General features: G+C 41.8%; 2 protein-coding genes across 8 annotated transcripts in view; one reads left to right on the top strand and one right to left on the bottom strand.

Moving 5' to 3' along the window:
- Positions 1-5,410: 5,410 nt before the first annotated feature.
- Positions 5,411-19,744, bottom strand: LOC119010128 (synaptic vesicle membrane protein VAT-1 homolog). Of its 6 annotated transcripts, none has more exons than XM_037082026.1 (8): positions 19,602-19,744; positions 18,547-18,635; positions 17,050-17,536; positions 9,433-9,640; positions 7,095-7,265; positions 6,848-6,937; positions 5,993-6,231; positions 5,411-5,830 (listed from the first exon to the last, which is right to left on the bottom strand). In XM_037082026.1, exons 3-8 carry the CDS (start codon positions 17,461-17,463, stop codon positions 5,636-5,638), a joined length of 1,317 nt encoding a protein of 438 aa, XP_036937921.1. In that variant the 5' UTR covers positions 17,464-17,536; positions 18,547-18,635; positions 19,602-19,744; the 3' UTR covers positions 5,411-5,635. The 6 variants fall into 6 exon arrangements, with proteins under 6 accessions (XP_036937921.1, XP_036937917.1, XP_036937918.1 ...); XM_037082022.1 differs by having other exon boundaries at positions 18,547-18,707; positions 19,602-19,737; XM_037082023.1 differs by having other exon boundaries at positions 18,547-18,704; positions 19,602-19,737.
- LOC119010129 (rho-related GTP-binding protein RhoN-like) overlaps positions 6,268-25,725 on the top strand; it is a 46,823-nt gene continuing 27,365 nt past the window's right edge. Inside the window, exons 1-3 of one of the 2 annotated variants that reach the window (XM_037082029.1) lie at positions 6,268-6,286; positions 21,508-21,713; positions 23,606-23,693. In XM_037082029.1, the coding sequence (XP_036937924.1) occupies positions 21,609-21,713; positions 23,606-23,693 (193 nt within the window). In that variant the 5' untranslated portion in view covers positions 6,268-6,286; positions 21,508-21,608. Of the gene's footprint in view, positions 6,287-19,873; positions 19,969-21,507; positions 21,714-23,605; positions 23,694-25,725 lie in introns of those variants that run through there. The other variant, XM_037082028.1, reaches the window with a different exon arrangement.

The following is a 25,725-nucleotide window of genomic DNA, read 5'->3' as shown; positions in this document are numbered from 1 at the left end:
GTCAGAGTAATTGTGATTATAGATGAAAACATGCATTTCCATCTGGGGAAGTTACCTGTACTCATAGTGTAGTGTAGCCTGAGAAAGTGAGGCAAAAGGCATAAAAGATCAATGAGACCGAGACCAATGGAGACAAACACCGGACATTTAATTTGTCATTTGGACTCTGAAGCTTTCAATTAAATTATTGACTCACCGTGCTGAAAATTGTTAATGCAATAAAAGTTGTATTTTGAGAGTTTTAATAAGGTTTCTCGTATTTTCATCGCACGCTCATGATTAGCACTGAAAGGTCCCTTGTAAGTCCATTAGGAACCCCATGTGCATCACTTCATGGTAATATCTATTTGATTAACAGTGGAAACAGTGTTTTTTGTTGTAGAATTCCAATAAAAATCAAGGAACACATATAACATCAGACTTAACCTCATTTCAAGATTATAAAATAAGTGCTGCAATTGTGTTTTAAATGAGCTTGATGAGCATTCACATGAATTTGTAAGCCGGATAACTTAATGGGAGCTGGATTAGCTGCGACACGTCTGAAAAAAAGTCATCAAAATCCCATGTCAGTCATTCATGTCCATGAGACGGTCATGGGAGCTTCCTCACATGCTTTGGTTTCTCTGACAGAACAGGAAGCTGAATCAGACATGCATGAGACATGTTGACCCAAACAGGCTGGGTTCTTCTGCACTGACAGTGACAACACAGCCAAGACACATTTACTGTTAATAACTCTTTAAATGAACATTAATAACATTATGTCCAGTTTTGTTTCCTTAAAGGTCACCCCAACTCGTCAAATTCTGAAACCCAAAGTGTCAATTTCTGATGAGTTGGGAATGAGACTCAGATCTACTCTCTTGCAAAGTGGACCTTCGATAAAAAGTCAAAAGATGAAGCCAATACCTGCTCTGTGATAATATGAACACTTGTGATTTGTAGTAACTATAACTGTAAAAACACCGGCATTGTCCTTTAATCATTATCTGTTGAGCTGCTGTCAATACTTGTACAAACATTAGCACATGAGGACCTCTGCTGGTCAGAATCTGTCCTGGTGACAGTCATTAAGAGTAACTACAGTATTTATCAGTACAGTACAGTATCTCGATTGCGTACATTTACTGCTTCTTTTCTTTTTCTTTTTTTCCCTCTACTTAACTATGATTCAGCAGACAAAAGCTGCTATGTTTCAATTCAGGGTCTGCATCCTTCGAAGGTCCCGGCCTTTCTGGTCTTCGAAGGTGAGTCCTTCGGAGAGACCTTGTTAACTGCGTCAACCGTTGCTAAATGCGACAGTCTAGCCTTTGTAGCATTTCCTGGCTGCGTCACCAGATGTTTTATCCTTACGTCACAATTTCTGCCACCCAGGCCCGCGAAAGTGACGATATACGCCACGCAATGTCTCCATTTTCTCTCTTTCTTTCTTTTCGGGCGCACAAAGAATCTTGGGATATGTGAGGCCACGAAGGACAGTAACGGTGCATCATCCAAAAAGAGGGAAAAGAAGGCTGCATTTGAAGGAGCCTTCAAATCGGGACAGCCTTCCTGCAGCATTTTGACGTATGTGGCCTTCAAAGGACGCAGACCCTGAATTGAGACACAGTAATTGTACCTTTTACTAAACTTCACCTGTTCTAAAACTTTGGCTACTAGTAACTTTACTATGGAAGCCCTGAGGGGCTCGTGAGCATTTTCCTAAGTCTGATGGAAATTATTTTCTCTCCCGTGTTTATGACTTCTGAGCTGGTGGAAAAAAAGTTATCTTTCTAAGCTCCATAATTTCCATCTGTGAAACTGAACATTTCAGGAGAAATCAGCTTTATCGATGACACTTTTTTTCCCCCCATGTGTAGAACAGTGAATTATTGTTTCCACGAGAATAAAAAAAATGTTCGACTGCCATAGAGAAAATGGCTTCTCTAGTTTACAGACTCAGATTAACTATACAATATGTTATCAATAAAAGACTTACAAATACATTACAATCTAATTTTATAGGTTACTACACACAATAACTTAACTGACACCCATGAGGAATTCACAAGCAATATACGACCATAATGTAATTAGAATTACGTCCACCTGTACCAGCAGCAACATTACAGCGATTAACACATTCATGCATCAATAATTATAATCCAATAATAAATTATATATTGGAGCATAACTCATATTAGTTGGCCAAGATTATCAGCCAATATTGTCCCATTGCAGATATATATCAGTGTATATGTTGTCTCTTACTTTTGGTACTTTGAGTTTATTTGATGCGTAAACTTCTGTACTTTTGCATTTTCAGTGCAAGATTTTAATTTCTGACAGAGTATTTCTACACTGTGGTTTTGCTACGTTTGCTTAAGCAGAGTATTTATTTAGTTTTTCTTTTACAAAGTCCTTTTCCTTCAACTCATGGTCCTTTTTGTACAATCACAGAATCAGTTTCGTGATTCACAAGCTGAGAGGAACTCGTGTGATAACACTTTAATAAACAGGTTAGTGCCACGTGAACACGGAAGGCAAGTGTGCCCAAAGTTTGTACAGAAATAAAAAAAAAAAAATAAGGCAGCATTGTTCAGCAACATGAATACAGTAACACATGAAATCATTCAGCAACAGCACAGAGAATGATCATCATCACATTTGTAATATTGACACTGAAATGCACTGGTTATGTTGAGCATGAATGAGCGATGTGTGTTTGAATCTGGTTCTCATTATAACGGATTAATATGAATGTATTTTGACAGCTACGATGATTTAGACTTTGATTACTGATTGAGTATTTTTACATGAATGAGTCTGACTCCACTGAACAAATCTTACTCTGAAGAATCGAGCAGGCTCAGACATAATTATGGTGGTTGTCCTTTCAGCTCTTTGTGCATGGAAACTGGCATACTTCATGTTGATGGCATTTTGTTCATAGGCAACACTGTGGATCATATTTGAATTCTTTACTCAAAAGGCACAATCTTACACTGACCACTAGATGTCCCTCTTTGTTCGAGTGAACACTGGACGAGTTAACGTACGTTGTTGGCAAATTTTTTTTACAGGAAACTTGCGACTTGTGTCACGTTTTTGGCACAAAAACCAAATGTAATCTCATCGCTGTATGTGACTGCAGTGAGACGTGTTAAATGTGTCAAAGTCTTTTGATATTACAGAGATATCTGCAGAGAGGAGTCTTGGATCTGTCTTTGTTTAATCTTTAACAATCTGCTCATCTGTTACGTTAAACACACTCAACAGGGTCATTAATTAAACTGCTCTTCCACCGTTTGGTTCAGTAGTTTAAACTGTAACTCCATGAAGGCTCCATCAGGCTCACAGACATGTAGAGGCCACACCGCACAGTAATCACCTCGCTCCTCATTACTCAGAGGTCCACATCACATCTTACTTCGGACCAGGGAATGGAAACCTGGCCAAACTTAACAATACTTGTCCAAGTGGCCAAAAAGAAAAACAAAAAAAAAGTCAGAATGTAAATAACATAAAGCATTATCTGTGGGACTCTGTTAGAGGTGCTTTTGAGAAAACCAAAACAAAGCGAGCTGGAGGGTTTTGAGAGAGTTCAGCTGCACAGAGGAGACAGAAAGCAGGAGTGAGAGGGTGGGGAGAGGAATGCAAGGAGGGAAAACTTGTTCTCTTGTGCTTTTGGTAGCGTCGTCTGCGTCACAGCGTTGAATTACACCCACAGCTGGGCAAAACATTTGAATCACTCCACTATATAAGATCAGGCATTCAAAAAGGAAAAGCAGTGAAAAGCACCGCAAAAGCAGTAAAGAAACCGTAGAAAGCTTTATGAAGCGTCAAAATGAACATGAACCGAGCAGAGAAATACAAAGTGTATGAACACACAAGAGAGTCGTCAATCAAGGTTTTCCTCTGTACTTTTTAAACAGGAATCAATAAGTAATACATTCTCGACTGCAGCTCTGTAAAACACACAACAACAAAAACAATAATCAAGGCTAGGAAACCTGCCCTTCACTTGCCAAATAGTTTTTCAGCTCAAGTTCAGGGTGACATTGTTTGGAAGAAAACCCCCATGGGTGACAACAGTGCCAAGACAGGGAAGTCCCGCTAATTGTTATTCACAGTTGGCTCGACGGCAGTGGTGAAAGCTGGCTTTAAATTTGGCACAAACACGCAAAAAAAGAAAAAAAAAAAACGAAAAACACAACAATTCAAATGACAATACGACACTGACCCCGGGCTGTTTGTCCCACAACATTCAGCAGAGAGGAGCGGATGTGAGAACACACACGTCATCTCGTAGTTGCACTTAAAATTGGAGCAGTGCATCACAACAAGGCAGAAAACTGGACGAAGGATCACTACACACAATAGGGTCGGTACATTTGATCACAGTTATTCATCAAAATAATCATCTGGAACAGGATCTGAGGAATCACCAAAGCTCAGGAATGTATTCTGATTCCACGTATATTACTTTGACAATTGATATGGTATGTATGAAGCCACTAAGAGTACTTTTTAAAATCTTAAATGCTTAAAAAAAAAACATCAAAGAATTACTTAACAATGCTCCAATTCTTAAAGGGGAACTATTACGCTTTTCTATTTTGTCCTTTCCTTCAGTGTTACAGTATATATGTTCTCAGGCATGTAAAAGATCTTGAAAGTTGAAAAGCAGACGCAGAAAACCCTGCTCCTGAAATGCCTCGTCAGTAGCCCCGCCTTTAATTCCGTGACATCACACTATGTCACCATGTCACATTAAGTCCTAAAATCACAGTAGAAGTGAAGCTAACTGGAAGGTGGAAACACAGCAGAGCTGACTGACGACACTGCGGGCTCAGGCGTGTGTGAGGTGACCAATCAGAGCAGACTGGGGCCTTAAAGAGACAGGAGCTAAAAACAGAGGTGGGGGGGGGATTACAGCCCTGCTGCACTGGACAGTATGAGAGAACTGATGTGTTTTTGTCACATTAAAGCACATAAACTTTTTCTAGTAGTAACCCAAAATAAAATTATGAAGCTAACAATTAGCATATTATGTCTCCTCTGAAGTGCCTTTTACTGGCTCCAAAGTTAGTAAAGAGAGGTCTGAAATTGTAGAAAACGAAGACAGTATCCTTCTTTAACTGATTAAAACGCAGCATATTAGCTTTCCTCTTGACTACAATGCATGATGGGTAATCTGATCATGACAATATGTTATGCATTACATTTTAACTGCTCAGTCAGTCAAGTTTTGGACACTTCTTAGAGGTTTCAAACATACCGGCTCTGGATTGTTGTCATTACAAATATTGTGTTTGGGCTGTTTTGAGCTGTTGTCACGGGGACGCTATTTTTGAAGCCACACCCGTTTTTCCCTGCGTCGTGTTTAACAACCATCTGTAATCAGAATAGATTTTTTCCCCTCACATAATATGACACTCAATTTTTATTTCAACCACAAGTATCTCCCACATAAACACGACACTCATTTGACATATTGCACAACAAGATCTTGATAAACATTTTGAAAAGACTGATAAAGTCAAAGAATTCATGGCGACCGTTGCTTCTCTTTTCTTTCCTATTTTTTTTTGTACAACAAGGAACTTACTGAGGATGTGCTCAAAAATATCATTCAAACAATCACTCTTACTCAATCTTTCTCTGCTTTTACTTCCTCTGTGGCCTCTTCTTTCTTCTCGCTGACGGCAGCTTCGGATTTTTCCACATTTTCTACCGGCTCGGGGTCGGACTTTGGCTTCTCTTCCTCCACCTTCTTCGGTTCAGGAAGAAGGATGACTTTCCCGATGTTTTGGCGTTCATGCATGCGCCTCATGGCATCCGTCACCTGAGAAAAGACAGAGGAAGAGAACGGATGTGCACAATAGGTATTTTTTCCTCCCCTGAAACAGAGTGCATCTGATGTGACTCATTAAAAGCCTGAAAGCAATCCGTAGCTGCATGAGGGTACATTAATCAGCACAGGTTATATAAACCTGATCAAGCTAACCTCTTCGAAGTGGTAGCATGAGTCGATGCGGGGCTTGATCTTCCCCTGCCCATACAGCTCCAGCAGCTTGGACATGTTGCTGCTCAGGAGCTGCTCGTCGGTGATGTAGCCCAGGTGGAAGCCACACACGGCCTTGTTGGCCTGCATCAGCTTCAGCGTGTTGAGAGAGAGCTGGTTGTACCAGGTCTTAGCCATGGCCAACAGGTTCTTCTTCTGGCCCGTCACACAGTTAGCCGCACCTGGATGATACGGACAATAGAGCAGATTAAAAACCACACAGAGGAGAGCTTCACAGTAAGCATGGTGCATAAAATTACCGATGATGAAAAAGTATTTGATGAGGCTTTGTGCCATTTCAAGAGAACATGTGGGAGAAGACAAAAAACAATAATACAACAGTTTTATATGGACTTCGTTCCTCTGCAAATTACACGTTAGGGATGAATACGGTTACATTTTTACATTTTGAATCTCAAGTGAGGTTTCCTTCGCTGGAGTGTGTGTGTGTGTGTCCTGCATTATAAATGAAAATAAGTACATTATTGGCAAAAATGTGGCACTATGTAGTTTCAATATTTACAATATTAACAATGTTTGTATTACTAACTCATAACTGAATAAACAAGCTTCTCTCGCAGGAAAATAAGGTCCCCCTAAAATTTAAGCACAATACTTGAGTAAATATAGAGGTCAGCTATCATTCAAGTATATACATTTTTAGATAAAATGATGTAAAACAGCATTATTTTACTAAATTAAATCAAAAGTACTTAGAGTAAGATAAAGCTCTAGTACAGAAACATTACGGAGACTTAAACACATTTAAACCAGTGTTTCTGTTTCCAAATGTCTTACCAAAGACTATGAGCATGCCCAAAGGTTTCAGCAAACTAAAACCTTTCTGAGTGTCCAGACCTCCGAGTGGGTCGAGGACGATGTCCACTCCTGCAGAAGACAAGCAGACAGAAGTAAATGAGATGTTTATGTCTCATTTCAACTTGATAATCAAGAAACAAATGAAATGAATATCTGTCAACGTGGATTATTACCATACAGACTTGAAAGGTACTCAAACACTACGGCGTTGTGTGTGTTTTCTCACCCTTGGGGCTGATTTTGCGGATTTCCTCCACGTAGTCTTTGGTGCGGTAGTCGATGGGATGAGTTACTCCGCCTTCGGCGATGGTCTCGTGTTTGGAGGCTGACGCCGTGCCAAAAACGGTCACATCTGGCACCGTCTGACACAGCTGGGTAGCAGCGACACCGACCCCACCTGTGGACATGCGGAGCAGGAATGAGAATAGAGGCGACTGCAGGTATTTCACCTGTATGATCCCTCTCAGCAACACACTGGTTTAAACATCAAACCACACATGGATGGGCGGGCTGTGTCAAACACACAGAAACTGGATTTTATGGGTCAGTCATACGTAAACAGTGGTGGGAACACATTGATTTCTAATACAGCTCCAGTGACAGTATTACGCTCTGCAGTCGGTGCTTGGTGAGGTGATTTAAAGGACAATCGAGGGACAAGCGGCAGAAACAGCAGGCAGTGATTTCTGTGCTCTGTGGCCTCGTGCTGTTTAACCATGAAAGGTTTCTCGTACTGCGGCTGCCTGCCTTGGTGTGCAGGCGCACCATTAATCCCTCCTGCCCTCTTCATCACACTGGCCTCATGTGGCTGATTCACAGGGGTCAGCTGACAGCCGCCCGCCCACTCAACACTGAAACATGGCCTTTGAGAGGGGGGATGTAGAAGAAGAGCACTAGACCGTGACAGTGGATGTTGACAGTAACTGACCCGTTTACTTGAACTCAAATACTAAGATATCTGAGTTATTGCTGCTTTAACATTTTATAAACATTCAATGTTGAATTCAGGCTTTAAATAATCATAAAAGCTAGAAATATTTGATAAGAGGAACTAACAATGACCAAATCAGTGTTCGACCCACGGCCATCTGATGATGCTTTTCTGGTGTAGCTTGTTGTCACAAAGTGGACTTTAAATTTAAAGATGTATCCATGCATTTCACAAACTTTCAAATGTTTAGTGAGTGTGTCAAACATCAAACAAACAGATAACGAGATTGAGACGTTTTCAAGAGCTAACCTGAGTTTAATTTCACTTTGAAGTTAGATTTTTTACATTTCTACGTGTAAACATTGGGGCAAAAACAGTGAGATCAAACAGAGCCCACTGCTTGTCTAAAAGCAATGGGCTCAACAAAACAGGGCTTAAAAAAACATTACATAGTGCCCCTTTGAAGCCCTTTAAATGTATTTCTTTGTAACATTAACATTTTATTATAAAGTAAATAAGATCCCATTTATAAGACTGTCTGCCTGCGTTATTTATAGCGTTTAACACCAAGACTATTTTTTTCATCTTTTTTAAAAATGTATTTTTTCTTCTTCCTTTTTTTCTTATTTTACACATTTCTATCAAAAACTATTACCCCCAAAATATTTAGTCCAGTCTCATTCAACAACCACTTTTCCAGATGCAGCCTGAACTATTTGTGGAAAACATCTGGTAAACCCACTGTTGGAGAAAGTAAAATCCCAGTATGACATGTTGGGTTTGATCAGACTAACAGTGGCTAAACAACCAATCAGCTGTCATCAGATTCTGATTTGAATGTTGCTTAATCCTGATTGGTGCACAACACAAATACACAAATATTAAAATGTGAAATAAGTACAAATGTGCTCTAACTTGGAAGATCAGAGTGTGTTCATGTTGGATACAGCTGCTTATGAGAAAATGTGTTTTCATGGCTTTAAGCGCTGCATATTAATTACTTCCACCCTACTGTGATTAATGTGATGCTAACAGGACGTTGGTCATTTGAACACCTGGACACACAACCCTCTTCTGTAAATGAGATGTAATTATTTGTCACCGTGTTGAAGTATCGTTTTTGAAATGTCAGGTGTTGCCAAAGCAACCGTGCCTGACAATGATCCTGTTTGCCACTTTATGAATCAGCTTTTATAGAACCATCTCACACACACACACACACACACACACACACACACAATCCTCACCTATGACCCTAAGTCTCTCGGCTGATCATTTTTCAGAGCAGAAACGCGGCTGCATATGGAGAAGTGATTAGTGACCTTTCGTGAACGAGCTGTGTGACTCTTCACAGGTTAGCCCGGCGACTGGGGGCGATGTTTGTTGCATTTCATGAATAAATCATGGGGAAGAGTGAGGAGTGTTTGTAGTCGAGTCGTGATTAAAATCATGATTTTGATTCATTCCTTTTAATCATTTACTGTGAGGAATATCAGAAATGGATAATAATGACCATCATATCATGTTTTTTTTTCAAACTGACTGTTTGGATTGATGGTATTTGGACAAAACTAGGGGAGAATATGCAGTAAAGGAACACTCACTGTATTAGTATGCGCTGTGTGTGTCTCACCTGCTGCCATGTGGACGAGAACGCTCTTGCCCGGCCTCAGATTGGCCATCTCAAACAACATCATGTAGGCGGTCATGTAGTTGATGGGGATAGCAGCGCCTTCCTCAAAGCTCATCTGCTCCGGCATGGGGAATGTGTGGCTGGCGGGCGCAACGACCACTTCCTGCCACATGCCACTGCGGCTCATCACGATGACACGATCCCCCACCTGAGGGAGGACGGAAGAAGAGGGGGACACAGTTGATTTACTGAGGGGATCCTTTGGGTGGTCAAACAAAACACTTCTGCAGCAGAAACATGTGTTTCTAAAACTTCTTTAAAAAAACATATTTTCATTCTAGCCATAGTGAGTTTTGATTTAGTTTTGAGGTCTCTGGCTGTCAGATTTCTGTCTACCTTCAAACACAACAGAGTTTAAATAGAATTTTACTGATTTATAATATCGACCATTTTATTTCTTCAGACATGCAAGCGTCTCTTTTTCGGGTTGCTCTTCAGCATAATGGTTCTTTGAGTTAAATGCTAACATGCTCACGTTCAGCAGGCACAACGTCGATGGCCACGTCTTTCTTTAGCGCGTTGGCATGCTATCATTTGCTGATGTATGTATAGGAGCGTCATTAGCTCTGTAGATACTTATTACAAATTTGACCTAGTTGTTAAGCCAGATAAGATGTTAAGCAATCACCGAAGATAAGACAAGACATTATTGATCCCTCAGAGGGAAATTCACTGCAGCTCACAGCTATGATTGAGTGATAGATAAAAAGACAAAAGCAAGATAAAATCAAAAGACACAATAGAATAATAGACAATACTACTACTGATAAAAAAATAAAGACCATACACACATACAACAGTTTTAACAGTTCAGCCTCAGGAGGACATGAATATTTGTACCAAATTTCGGGGCAATCCAATTGTCGTCAACGCATTTTACCCAAACTACATTAGACAACATCACGATGGGTCAAGAAAAGATAAGTCAGAAGAGTTGAGCATCTGGAAAGCATAAATGTCTATAAGCTTTGGCACCAATCCATAGAGTGATTGTCGAAAAATTTCACAGCATGTGTGAATATTTTGAGCCTGCTGTATGCACCAGGGGAAAAGTTGACGATCACCAAAGTCACTGGGATTCATCCTCTGGGCACCATGAATGCCTGTACAGAATTGAATGGCAATCCATTCAGTATGTTTTGAGATATTGTCTCTGGTATCATGGCTGAAAGAATTCTCTTTCCAGAAAACAGTAGTCTCTGTTCCTCTGGTTAATCCACAGATCTCATTGTGAATAGTTTAGGATTTAGGAAATGTATTTACCTCCAGATATCTCAAAACATGGACAAACAAAACCCAAACTAGCTCCATGGCGATGAGAGCTGGCGTGAACATACTTTATTGGAACAGTTGTTGAACGGATGATTACACCTCAGATGTTGTGTGAACATGAGAAGCTCGTTTTCGTCTGTCGTTACCTCTTTGCTCTCGTCTTTAGGACACCGGAGCCGTTTTTTTTTTTTTATTCACTCACTGCATCCAGTGTTGCCAAATGGGAAATTGAGGTCAAGCCGGCAGGAAGTCATCTAATGCGTTTTTGTTGTTGAATGACATGAGGGACAGTTATTACACTGCCGCTCTGCTCTGTCTACACACACGCGGCCATCCTCGGAAAGAAATTAGATGTGCAGCAGTAATCTGTTTTCTTCACTAGTCTCACGTCAGGATGTGTCATAGCTACATTTGTCCACAGTGTAAAAAGTAGTAGTTTAAAAACGATGGCTCTAAAATTGTGATTACATTGGAATTAATTTTCATTCTGCCTATTGTCCCGCGTCCATTTCACAAATGACAAAACATCAAATAACCGCTCAACACAAAGACAATGATCGAACGTGGAGCCATTTCAGAGATAGAGAGCCCATAGCAACCAGCATAACAACCACGGAAAATGTTGCATTTTAACAATTTTCTGGGGAAACCTGGATAAATCAGAATAAATAACTAACAAACTAAAAGGTCATGTCCCCTGAACAAAGGTTATGAAACTTTTTTTTTTCCTTTAAAAACAGATTTAATGCATCTTCACTTTTCCACTGATCATGAAAGAAAAGTCCTTCATCTTTTTTTTTTGTTTCACAGCCTGAAACTTAGCAGTCATGGGACATAGATACAGGACAATTGTAAAGAATAGGCAGAATAAAAAGTAGCTACTTGCAATCTTGGAGCCGTTATTGTGCAACTACTCCTTTTTTCCGCTGTAGGCCAATGTAGTTTGAGACTGTGTTTCTTGATGACTCTATTGTTTAGGCTGTAAATTGTAAAAGAATATTGCAGAATTTGTCTGACCAATGTTTCAAAACCTCAAATATTTGACCTTCTGTCATTTATGATGCAGAAAAGCAGCAAACCAGCACATAATGTCAGCGTTTTTTTGCTTTCAAGTTGACTGAAACCACTGTCAATATTCCTTGCATAGGCAGCGCTGTTGTGAAATGTTTCTTTAGTCCCAAAATAGAAAATAAAAAAAAAATTTAAAAATTCCCATATAACCTTGTCCCACTTCACAGAAGCTAAAACATGGAGGTTAATGGGAAATGTTTCCCCTTTCACGGGCTGTTTCCTCCACAGAGAGGTGCTGCTGTTTGAGTGTCATCAGCGTTGCGAAACCTGCCAAAAAAGTGAAGGGCACAGGAAAGAAGTCTGTGCTGATTGTGAATGCTGCTCTGCTTCCTGTTAAAACAGCCTCAAGAGCTCCGAGCCACGCCCACTTCCCGCTGCACACAAACCCATGACAATAGACAGATGACACGCGCACACACACACACAAATATTTATATGTAAGCTCAAACACAAACGCCTGTTGTGTCTGTTGCACTGAGATAACTCCAGTATGAACTTCCACCTCTGATGACGAGCTCTTTTTTTTTTGCGTTGATCACATTTCTCAACCCTCGTTCTTATGAAACACTTTCAAACCCCCGCTGGATGACCTCAAAAAAATGCATGAGAGCCAGTTTAAAAAAAAAGAAAAAAAAAAAAAAAAAAAAAGGGCTGAGCTCAGTTCCTGGATAGCTGACATGAACTGAGGTAACGGAGTTAAAGTAGGACAGTGAAGTTTGTGTGGAAAAAACCTGCTGTTTATGATTCTGTTCTGGCAACTGCGACAGACAGTACAGTCCTCCTGCTGTTCATGTCGACGCACGAAAATACAAACGCGGTCGTATCATGCCGCTTTGTTGAGGAAAACATCTTTCATTCTATGTTTTACAATACTCAACACAGAAACAGGCCGGGGGCGGCTGTGGCTGGTGTAGAGCCAACATTTTGTTATCGAAAGGTTGCTGGTTCGATTCCCCTGGTCTGCATGTGTCCTTGGGCAACACTGAACCCTGAACTGCTCCTGACGTGCAGGTCGGCACCTTGCATGGCAGCCACCGCCATCGGTGTGTGAATGTATGTTTGTAAATCGCTTTGGACAACAGCTTAACACTCTGAAATGTAAACGATGGAAACGGCTGCACCTCATGTTCATCGACTAAGCTGCAGATTGTTTTCAAGATTCAGTGATTAATGAAAATGCTCATTACAAATTTCAAAACGCCCAAAGTGACGTCCTCAAATTGATCCTTTCACAGAGTCGATGTAACATCCTCAGTACTTTGCCAGTGTTTCCAGCTCCTAGTCCCAACCGCTAGCTACACGGCTAGCTGAGCTAACCGCAGCTCTAGTTGTAGTTAGCGGTTACTCTAGCGATATGCTGCCCTCTATTTGGTTTGAGAGCGATTTCAGCAGGTTGAGGACTCTCAGAGGACTTTTAGATGTCACTGAGCGATATCTGAAAAAAAACGATCGGACCCTAGATTACAGACCGTTTCTGTTAGATTTTGTAAAAGCTCATGATTACTTTGGTATTCTATTTAGTCGTGGTAAAGTAGCGGAGTAAAAAGTACAATATTTCCCACTGGACTGTCGTGGAACATGTGGCAGAGGCTGTAAAGTACATGCATCTTAATCTAGAGTCTCAGTTACCTCCACCACTGCAGCATTTGGAAGCATTTAAGTCACCTGCTTTACTCAGACACATATACTGAGCTGAGTGAACAACACACTGCTACGCATCCTCATCAACATCGAGTCGATTATAAAAAAAAAAAAAAAAAAAAGAGTTTATTTGCGGAGCAGATGGTTCATGTCTTTCAGAGCGGCCAGTTGGAACAGTCTGACGCAGAAATCACTGCTCGCATCTTCCAAGATATCAATCAAGCTGTGAGCAATAATTGTTAACCGTCGTTTAATCTGGAAAACATCTGCGACGAGGCAACGGCGGGACCGGAATCTGGGAGAGACGGCTCGTAAATGAGATCCTACATCGCACATCTGCCCCGTCTCATTTCCAGACACGCCCTTTGCTGCTCGAGCCACGATCACTTCCCTTTATGATGTTATCTCCTGCTCTGTGTGTCTACCCCGCTGCAGCCCCACCCAGATTCTTACTCTAACCTCACCGACCACCTAGACATCAGCAGCTCAGTGTGTATACGCTCTTTAATTCTTTGCCTTCACCGTGTTGGGATTCATTCAGTTCACACACTGCTTCCTGCCACTGTTGCATCTGTGGTTTTTTTGTGGCGTCTCACTTCCTTCAGAAAAGGAGGTGTTGGAATGCAGCATTCCTGCTATAAGACTCCTGCTGGAGAGACGGATGGTGGGGAAAGAGGAGGAGGAGGGAAATTCCATACTGTCAGAGGGACAGAGAGGAGCTTCAGGAACATGTTAAAAGTCCAGCGTGTAGGATTTAGGGGAGTCTATCAGCAGAAATGTGATATAATATTCATGATTGTGTTAAGAACAAATAATCACCTGAAACTAACACTTGTTGTGGTTAAGTCAGACACTGGATTCAGTGTCAGAGGCGGGTCTGTCCTTTATGTCGATTCCTTCCGGTCTTCTTAAAGTCGCTGGCCTTCTTCTAGTAACATTCCAGCTGCTATGGTCCTTCATTCTCATGTAGCCGCTCCTGAGGGTCCTGCATGTTGTCCTACACTGCTCGGACGCTGACAGGAAGCCCCGGGCAGCCATTCTCTGAGAGAACAGGCCTTTGTCGACTAGAGCTAAATGTTATTTTTGTGTCTCAGAGTTGTGTCACAGATTCAGAGTGATTATAAACCACAAAAACATCATCCATGAGCAAGTCACGACAACAGACTGAGGTCCTGAGCAAATGAGCTTGTCGGTGCATGCGTGAATGAACATCTCCCCAATTTGTGACACTGGAGGAGGCTGTTTAACAAGATGCAGCACCGCTCTGTTGCATCGTGAATAATATTTGTACCGCTTTTAACTTAAGTTCCAGCTACATCCACGCGCCAATTTAACCGTTGCTCACATTTTAATTTCGCTTCGAGGAGCTCAAGTAGAGCGAGCAGACATGTCGTGTTGATGTAGGAAAGAGAGACATGACTTCTATGGAAACGGATGATAAATCTTTTTTTTATCGTAAATCCAAACGGGATTCTTTTCTTCCAGGTGTTTTTTTTTTTTGAGGATTCAGGAAAGGATTACTTTTTTTCTCTCAAGCGATCTTCTCGATATAAATTTTCATAAAAAAACCAGATGCCTGACTCTGCGACTCAATTCTCATGCGATCTAAGGCACAAAGTCATTATCTATGCAGCGTTCCCACGAGCGTTTGACTTCATTGCAACAGCAAATCTTGTTGAGATTTACAAAACACAATTAATGCCCCTCTCCTGAACCCAGTGGCACAGCTGAACGCTCCTGTCACTCATTCACATGCAGGCGTTTTCCTGCTTCCATATTCATAGATGTATTCCCATGGAACATGTGCGACTGAGGTTAATGAAGTCAAACATTCTCCTGTTTTCATCCCGCAAGTCTGAGCCTTAAAGTGAAAACTGCAAAAAGCCACAAGAAATTGCAGAGGCTTCTCTGCAAATTGAGTCACTTCGGCTTCATCCTCGATATGGTGCTGTAAAAATGAAGCCGCACAGGATAACCAGTGGAGCCTTTGGCCTGGTGGCTGCTCTGGGATCAGCTCTGCTGAGGAGAATGCGCATCACCTGCAGGGAACAGGTACCTGTGGGCTTCAAACAGCCTGGATGTTTCTACCAATTTCCACTCTTCAAGAGCAGAAAAAAAAGCACTTAAAAAAAAACTCAATTTAAGGCTCTGTGATCTGGGCTGATATTAGACACGGACACGCGGCTTATAAATATTCCACCTTATCTCAATAAAACCCGACCTTTGGAAAGCTCTTATCAAGGAGAGGGTAAATGCACTCTGCAGGGAAGAATGTAAAAAGCCCTTCAAGGACACGCGGTAAATCAAACACTGTTACTATTCCTAACACCAGAGTGCTGCGTTTAGCAGCAAGAGAAGCTCTTTCCTCTTTTTTAAAAAAATAGAAACATTACATGAACGTGTTAAGCGGTTCTTCCCTCTTAATTTCACAGACCAACAGAGGCGTTTTGAAACCAGAGATGTTCCGATGCCATTTTTTCCCCCTTCCTGATACCTGACCTTTGCATATGGGCCGTTATGACCCTGTGCTTGAAGTTTCATGAGCTTGCTGTGAATTCAAATTGGCTCCTTGTGGATACTATAAAATGACACCTGCCCCGCCCCAGCCACCTCTGTTCACCCTGCTGCCATCTGGCAAAAGATACAGAAGTATCCGCTGCTGTACCACCAGACTACAGAGCAGCTTCATCCCCCAGACGGCTGTGAGGCTCCTGAACTCATCCTCAACACTCCAGGGTCTAAAATAGACATAGCAAGTCTCAGGGACTCAGACATTATAGCATTTTTTAAACCCCTGATTAAAGAAAAACAAGTTACAGGTGTACGGGTTGCTGCTGGGAAGTGGCATGCTCTCAGATCAGTGTGTAGACGGTACAGATTCCAGCATTTTAGGCAGCATCGGAGGCTTTTCCGATGCTGGTACTAGTGTCAGAACAACCCTTCATAAAACACGGATAAAATGGCACAAACGCCTTTGGACAAACAGATGTCACTGTTTGATAGAGAGCTGAAACAGCTATTTTGACAATCAAATCATGTTTAAGATGTTTGTCGGCAAGCATCGATTGGTTTCCGCCTCCTAATGGTGACGATTTCCTGCTTTTGTCTGCTTCATTTCATGATAGTTTTGGATGCTTTGAGGGTTTTGGGCTGTTGGTGGAAAAGTTCTGAAGCATCATCCTGGGTTTCAGGAAACTGTGACGGATGCCTTTATTGTGTTATTATTTAGAGAAACCAAGCATTGCTCGAATAACTAAGGAAAAAAATAACATAGAACTGCTCCATACAGCTTGTCTGGACTGAATTTACATGTTTGGGTTTCTATGAGATGCAAAGTTAAGACTGTTGCTTTCTGTTGATTTCACTGAAACAACTGAATTATTCATGAGCATGTCTTGGCCAGGATGGAGGACCACCGGGATGCAGGTCTCCAGTGCAGAAAGCAGTCAGTGCACTCAGCTGCTGAGGGTTTAAATCCTCAGCACATGACTGGACATTGTTCATGCGCACGGTTAGTGTTGAGCGGGTGTGTGGGTGGGTATGTGCGCGCACTCAGCAGGGCCTTTTACTCACTTTCCGGTCCTTCACATCCTCCCCGACCGCCTCGATGACCCCGGAGCCCTCCATTCCCATCACGACCGGCGGGGCGGGCAGCAGCTCGTACAGCCCCTGTCTGCCCAGCAGCTCGGCGAAGTTCAGCCCGCACGCCTTGACCCGCACCAGGACCTCTCCCGCCTTCAGCTGCGGCTCAGGCTGCGTCTTCACCTGCAGCTTCACTTTGTCATACCCGCCGTGCCCGGTGAGGACCAGAGCCCTGAAGGAGAGGCGCTTCTCCTCGGCTGCGGGTATGCTCCCCGCAGACTCCTGCGGTGCAGCAGCATCTGGAGCCGCAGCTGGAGCAGCAGCAGCTGCAGCTGGTGGAGGCTCCTCCGGCTGCTTCTCCTGCTCAGGTTGTTGCTGCTGAGTTGGAGCCTCTTCGCCAGACATGGTAACCACTTGTGATGTGCGGCTCTTCTGGGTTTTTCAGTCTGGATGAGTAGTTCTGCCGGTTCGGATGACTCTTTTATTAAAAAAACAAACAAATATCTCTGATGAGAACTGATGTAAGTATCCGCCCCTCAGCACAGCCCTGTCCTCTGAAGAAAATGAGATTTCTTTTTTTTTTTTTTTTTTTGCAGGGTGGTTTCCTGTGTGTGCGCTCCGCTCAACAAGTGACTAGAGTCAACACCCACACAGTTCACTCACCACTTCCTTTATGGATTTTCACAATAAAACACGTCGGGTATGGCTGTTGCCACCCTCTTTGTCCTATAAAACAATGCCATTTAACAACAATAGTTTTAAAAAGGTGCAATATGTTAAAAAATTCAGTGGAAAACATTTTTAATGACTAAAATCATTAACACTTTGTGAAGACATAACAGGTTTAAAGCTTTGATGTCAACGTCCCCTGTGCTACATGCTTGCTGGCCCAACCGCTAACTGCATGGCTAAGTAAGCTAACTAGCGGCAGCTGCCATTGAAGATACTCAGGTCATGTCCTCTATATTTTTTCCTGGATCTTTGATATCTTAATATCTAAACAGGCAATTACATATTTTAAAAAAAATGCAATTTCATAGTTAATCTTCACTGTTAACAAGCAATCTAATGCTTTTTGTTTAACTGGAATGTTGCAATTAATGTTCATAATATTTTTTTAAATGGTTAGTACTGTGTAGTTCTTTTATAAAAATGTCAAAATTACTTTAAACAACTATTGATTAATGATGTTATTATGAAGTGTGACCCATGTCAATTAAGTCTTTTTAGCGAAAAATTTAATGAATTTAAGTCGAGGCTGCTGCTACAGTTAGCAGAAGTTAGTGATCAGTCCAGTGATAGACTTCTCTGTATTTGTTCTGAGAATTAATCAGGCAGGTGGCCAATTGTTGCATATTACACCTTTAAAACACATAAAATCTAAAATAGCCATGATAAACTGCTGTCATGTTTCTGTGATAGTAAATTTTTTTAAAAAAAAAGCTTTTATTTAAATGTGACACCCTGTAACTTCCGGTGTGTTTCCACCTGGTTGTGTCCGACTTGAAGCAGCTGAGAAAAGTGACCGATCCGTTGTTGTGAGTCAGAGAGCTGCGGAGAGCTTCAAACCCTGGAAACTGGAGCACAGAGAGGAAGAGGAGGGATCATCTGAGGTCACAGCTGGAGGAGAGCCACTCATCTTCCACCTGCTGGTCAGGAGTTGAACACAATTGTGTTAATCTGGGAGATACAGTTGTGTATGATCTTCTCCAGATATTATTCAATAAAAAATAAACAAATAAATAAAATGTGTTTGGTCAATTGTACCAATACCGGAGCCAATCTGAGGAGGGTTTGTGCTCTACATCCTCATAAACATGTATGACATTTATGAAAAAGACTTTTATTTTGGAATAAGAGTCACAAATCTATAAAAATGACTTTAAAATCCAATACATGATATAAAAATGAGTAAAATCCTGATGCATCAGAGGCCTTTATGATCTATAGACTTCAACGTATAGCTTCCGTTATTATGCAAATGACTACCACATGCAGCCATGCGCTCACCTTCAGTCTTGCACCCTGCAACTGGAGCTGCTCGCTCAGCTAATTACAGGGGCTCAGTCTCAGACAGGAAGTGAATGGGCGGTGAGAGAAATAGAAAAGGAAGGACAGAGGGGTTCCTTTTTTTTTTAATACAAAATGCACATGTCACCACAGAAGCTGCAGCTTGAGGCTTCCTTTTAGTGTCACCCAGACTCTGTGCAGATGTGAACATTGGTAAACACACAACCACACAAGCACCAGCTCGTACACACACACACACACACACACACACACACACACACACACACACACACACACACACACACACACACAGGTTGAGAGATCATGTACATCCTGTTAGCCTCATAACCTGAAGTTGTGCACTTGAGCACAACGTTCTATTTCATTAAGCATTTCCATTTTCTGCCACCTTGTGATTCAGCTCAGCCACTTATGCAGTCAACATTTTATATACCAAATCTGTGACGATTGGCCTCGATAAAATATGAAGCAATGTTATGGAATATTAATAATTAAAACTATTCTCCACTCACCCTGACTTCAAATCTCTGCTCACATGCGCAGTGCAGCCTGTCAGGATGACTTGTAGCAGCACCATTGTTTAAGACTTGCCGTCTTTCTTCGTTTTTGGGCTGATTTTCAAAAATCCCTCTGGGCTAACTGCAGGGGATTCAGATCACCTGTGTGCAGGGTGATGGAGACTGACTCCTGATTGAGGAGAAGCAGCACCCAACCAATCATGGTGTGACGACGCCCTTTTATGAAGGCTTGGAAGAGGTGGGGAATGGCACCCAGGTGGCCCTGACTCGCTGAAAACCTCATCCCCTTTAGGCTGCCAGCCAGAAACTCCGGTCTGTTTAGGCCCTGCTTGTGTATTCTTGGCTGCCCCAAGTCATTCAAGTGAGGAAACTGTGTTTATTCTGGAACCCCTAAGCTCCTATATAACTTCAGTTTTGACATTTTATTTCACTGGGACTTGGAGCACATTTCAGTCTGATTGTCCCCTGAAGAGGCATTTGGTTTTTGGCATACTGTCCAAGTCCAAGTAGCTGACACCGGGCATCCCTCTCTCTAGATGTACATGTTTGTTTGTTTGTTTGTTTGTTTGTTTATATATTTATGTAGGTTGGGCTGCCTTGTAAGCATTTTACTGCCAGTACCGCCACATACTACAGTAGACTACATAAACTACATTTTGATCACTGTGCTTTTACTTTGGTAAGAGGTAAGAGTTTGAGTCACAGGAATACATTTTCTACTTTTACTCAAGCGTAGCATCTAAAGGAGAAATGGTGATGTAATGATATAATGATCAACAAAAAATTATACATTCTGATTAGTTAGTTTTACGGGCGAAAGGGGGGGTTGGGTTTGGATTTTTTTTTTTTTAGCATGTTTCCTAATTTAATAAAACAAACAACCTTCACTTGCAGCCTGTTGAAAATGAATGACCTTTTCCAGTTTGACCAGCAGGTGGAGCCAAAAGACCTGCCACGAGATGATTCTGCTGCGTCTGTTCAGTCTGTGATGATAAAGTGTAACATGTGGTGAAGTGAGACATGAGAGTGTGAGACAGTCATTGTCCATGTGACACAAGCATGATTACACTTCTGTACTGCGCCACACCCGAGTCTTTGTTACAATGACAAAGCACTGCAAATTAAACAGTTTACCGGAAATTCACGGAGGTTTAAATACAGTGGAAATATGTCAGATTGTCGCTTCTGTTGATTTGGCTCATTTTGAATGTAATGATGAGTTACAGACGGCGGGTAACGAATTTACACAGTGTTGAAGTGAATAAACTGAAAAAGTCACATTTCACCAAAAAAGCCAGAGACAGCAAGAGGAAGACCGGAAGTAAAGGCACCATGGCTTCAAAGTAATGGCACAAGTAACTACTCACCCAGTAATGATGATGATGATGATGATGATGATGACGATAATAATAATAAAATAATAATAATAATAATAATAATAATAATAATAATAATAATAGATGTGATATGTCTAAATCCTTGTCTATCCAACTATTATACAGTAATATATTATCATTGGTCTATCTTGAGGAAATGTTGGCCTCAAATTATTTAATTTTTTGGTAGTCTTTTCTTTTTAGTCAGTGAAAAATGTCTTTGATGAAATGGCGAAAATTATTATTAATTATTATTAAAGAAATGAAGAAGAAGAAGAAGAAGACAATCTAGATAGAAAGCTCTATAGTCTGCATGGCCTTCTGTTCCAGGCTTTTATTCTGAAAGCGCTCACAGGAAGCGGGATTCCAGTGACGCTCATTCACAGGTGTAGTCGCATCTCACTTCTCTGGTGGAGCAGAGGAGCTGAGCGGTGCGCAGAGCATGTAGCCGAAACTCCATCAGACTGTGGTGCTGAAGTTTCTGTCCCTGTCGGATCTGACGCGCTTCTCTCCTTCGCCGACAGCATTCACATCACTCAGAGCTGAACCTCGACCCTCAACTCGTCTGGAGCTAAATGACAAGTGGGCAGCGGCACGGAGCCACTCAGTGATAACTCGGGGCGCGATGGAGAGCAAGGGATTACTCCGCTGTAAGATCGTGGTGGTCGGCGACGCTCAGTGCGGGAAGACGGCTCTCCTTCACGTTTTCGCCAAAGACTCGTACCCAGAGGTAAGAGCGACACAGTCCGATGCGAGAACACCTGAGCGATGACTGCAGCACAGGTGCGTAAAGTCCCTGCTGGAGCCAGATGCGGTTCCATCTCCATCCAGCCGGACGCTCACACTGACGCTTCACTTTTCTCATCTGAATGTTTGGAAATGACGAATGACACACATATGCGTCATTAATTTATCGCTTTTCGTATTTATTTCAAATGGTTTAGATCTTTTCTTATCGTTGGGGATTGGTTATTTCTTTATACAGATTATACACCTCGTCATCACAGAGGTTGTTGGGTCTTTTATTTCTATAATAATGTAAACACAAGGTGAACTGAGGACGTTTTCGGGTTCAGACTCGCGCTTAGCGGCCACACAGGTCGTCCTGTGGTCCGTGCGCCTTTTGCGCACAGCGCGCGTAAACCACCGTCGGTCGCTGAAGGAAGGAGTGCAGCTCTTCTGAGAAACTCGCTGAATCACCACCTGTTTTTCTAGATTTTATCACGTCAGACGTGAGGAATTACATTCCATTCTGCATTCTAATGTCTTAAAAATATGTTGTTGTTGGGCTGGGCTGGGGTGGCTGATGTTGTTGTATGCTGTTTTATTTTATGATGTGAGGTCTTTTTCCAGGGACTGCAGCTGTACAAAAGCTTATAGCCAACTGTCCCTGTAAAACAAACACACACACAAACAAACAAACTATTCAATCCACCAGTCATGTGAATGAATGGTCTCTTATAATGTTTTCCTATGGGACTAAGATTTGATGAATAGGGAAGCTTATTGCTGCCACACTAAAAAAAGAGGAACTCACATCATGTTTTAAGGTGAGAGGTTTGTTGTTCCAACCTGATAGCTGATGGTGTTTTAACTTGAAAGTTTCATGTTATAATGAAAAAATATAACATGAAACTGTCTTGTTATGAAATCAGAATTTCTTGTTTTGACGAGATAAATGTCATTCTATACAACACATTGTAATGTGAACCATTGCTAAGATACAACATGAAGCTTTTTTACGGTATAACAGTCGATTCCAACGTCATAACCTGAAACATCTATGTATAACAATAAATTATAAACTTATTACGTGACACATTTGATGTAAAACACTAAATTTTAACATGATACATTTATGGTATAATGATAGATTATCATCAAACCAAAGTTGCTTTTGACAATGTGATACTATTGTACTTCGTAATAACTTAAAAATATCTTGTTATAATGTCAATCGTTTCGTATTATACAGTGATACTTTCTTTCTGGCAGCACTGGCCTTCTGTACAACTGATGTTCACCAAAAAAGATGAAACATTTCACAAAATGATCTGTTTGAGGAGAGTTAAATAACACGCTAGCTAACCAATCAGAAGATTCCAGGCACAATAACAGATTCAACACTTCAACCTAAATGTTTTTTTTCAGACAGCAGTCGACATTTTAGATAGATAAATAGATCTCTGCTGACATTTTCAATAGGCTACATCAACAAAGGGAACTATAATTGATAAGAAAATGTTGTACTGAAATGAACTGAAGTTTACTTTACATTACATGAAAGAAGAAGCGCAGATGTAATGGACCAGCATTTCCCTCTGTACTTGTAGAGTTTTTAATTGAAACTCTTGAAGTGTTGGAGATAATGACATCAGAGCTTGTTGACCCAAATCTCTGAATTTGGAAATAGGTCAACAACTCAGAATTGGCCTCATCTACTTTCAACACACACACACACACACACACGATATCTCCTCCCTCTGATGTTCTATCGGCTGCACCACAGCTGCCTCGAATGATTAAGATTGTCTTCTCCCACCTTCCTGCTATCTTGATTTAAATCAGATCTTACCTCTCTGAGCCTTTCATCTAATTTTAGCCCCGCATGTCTCATTTCAGAATTACGTTCCCACGGTGTTTGAGAATTACACGGCCAGCTTCGAGATCGACAAACAGAGGATCGAGCTCAACATGTGGGACACCTCAGGTAAGACGCGTGCATGGGGGTTTTTGGAGTTTTCATTTCTGATCATGCCAGCGTGATCAAACAGCTGACTCCTCTGAGCGCTCGACAACATCCGGGCTGCGGGCCAGAAAACAGCAGCGATCCACAGCTCGAGTGTGTCGGGGATAATCAGCCGGGAGTCAACTGTGTGTTTCTAAGTAATTTAATTTAGTTTTAGATGTCGATCCACCCTCAGCAGACGCAGAGCTGGAGTCTGTTCTCCGAGTGGTTTACACAACGTCAGCCCCGTCATCACCCTTCAGTCACATTTACATTTCTGCTCTCACTTAGCATCAGACCTGCGAGAACATAAACAACTTTTCATTCAACACTTCAAGTGGCTGTCACAACGTAATCACCACTTCTGAGCACTGTAAAAACCTGGCTGCGTACATGACTTTAAAACAGTTACAAACAGACGCTGTGACCAGTGTTACATGGCAGTGTTGAAACTAGTTTGTTATTTTTGAGTCAACTGATGTTGATGGCAGAGTTGTTTGTCCACTCATGGTGCTCATTTGGCTCCAGGGATGAAGTGGCTTTCGAGAGCTGTATAGATAACTCTTAACATGTGAGGACTTGTGTCATAATTATTTTTTTAGGCCGACAAAGTTTGCATTTCGTCGCATTTTTTTTCACACTAAATCTACACAAGTGAGAGTTTTTCCGGAGGTAGTCTCTCAGTCGAAGCCAACTTTCCGCCTCTGCCAGCCTCTGGGCCCTTTTTCGCATTTTCGTTTCCACTTACATAACGACACCCGAAAAACTTGTTCACACACAAAACCGCGGAGAGCAGCTTTAACGCGCCGCGTTCCATTAACCTCCGCCCATGCAGACATACGGACAGACCAGCCAGGCGAGCCGGAGATTAAGAGCTGCAGCTGCTGAAAGCCGGCGTTTGCCTGTTGGTTTGCAGTGGGTGAGGCCTCCCCGCTGTGTTTGAACAACACCCTCAGAAATGACTGGCTGTTTCACACACACACACACACACACACCTTTCTCTCACTCAACAATTACACTAAAGGAAGGCTTAAACAGTAATTTACTCCGCCAAACAGAAAAATTCCATTCATCTTTTTGTGCGAGGCTTGAGCCACTCAGGCCTTCACTGTGTCACACGCTCAGTGGAGGCTGCACATGGCGGACACAGCACTCCCAGGTTTAATTGTGCACACCTTATTGTGAGTAAGACAAGTAGAATTTCTCAGCAAAGCTCGGCGAAACCATCTCAATGAATAAATCTACGAGAGAGCGATACTGTAAAAGAAAAAAAAAATAGGAATTACTTTTTAATAAGGAAGACTTTAAAAGGGGGTTTATGGGAGGATGCACACCAGCCAAGAGGTGTTTTACAATCTGGCAGCCCAAATACTGAATTCATTAATGGCTTTTTACTGATTTATAAAGCAGTAATAGCTGATTTATTTGTGTTTGTGTAACCTTGGTGTAACTCAGGATGTATTCTAAATTGGACGGACAGATGTAGAGATAAAAGGAAAGACCCTGGTGCTTATAGAGGTTCATCATTTTTGGAAAATGCAGAAAATGGCCAGGAGCGACTTGGCACGAAATCTCTGGAAGCGACCAGAAGAGCTGATTGAGTTGCAAATGTGTCAACTTGAGCAACAAATTCAAGGGTCTCCCAGGGCTTCATGAATTGGCTTCATGAATGTGCGGAGTTGCAAAGAAAAATAAGAGAAACTAGAGGGGGGAATAAAAGGGAGAAAAGAGTGGATATTCTTGGTGAGTTCAGTCGGAGGTTGAGCACAAACACAAACACAACCTCCTTAGATCCACAGAGCTGTCTGTCATACTGAAGCAAGAGGATCACAGAGCCACGATGCTGCCTGGTGTTTACCTGTAATACTCCTGTAATGTTAGTGTGACCATTCAGTACACCCCAAGACCAAACCACCTCTGTGACAAATTATTAAAGGGGAGCTATAGCAAGAGATACAGTTTCTGACATAGACGTTATAGTCGGGGGGTTTGGTGAACGTAATGAACTTGATTC

The sequence above is a fragment of the Acanthopagrus latus genome, chromosome 20 (assembly GCF_904848185.1).
Source record: "Acanthopagrus latus isolate v.2019 chromosome 20, fAcaLat1.1, whole genome shotgun sequence".
Taxonomy (NCBI): Eukaryota; Metazoa; Chordata; class Actinopteri; order Spariformes; family Sparidae; genus Acanthopagrus; species Acanthopagrus latus.
This window is presented reverse-complemented; position numbering and strand designations above follow the sequence as displayed.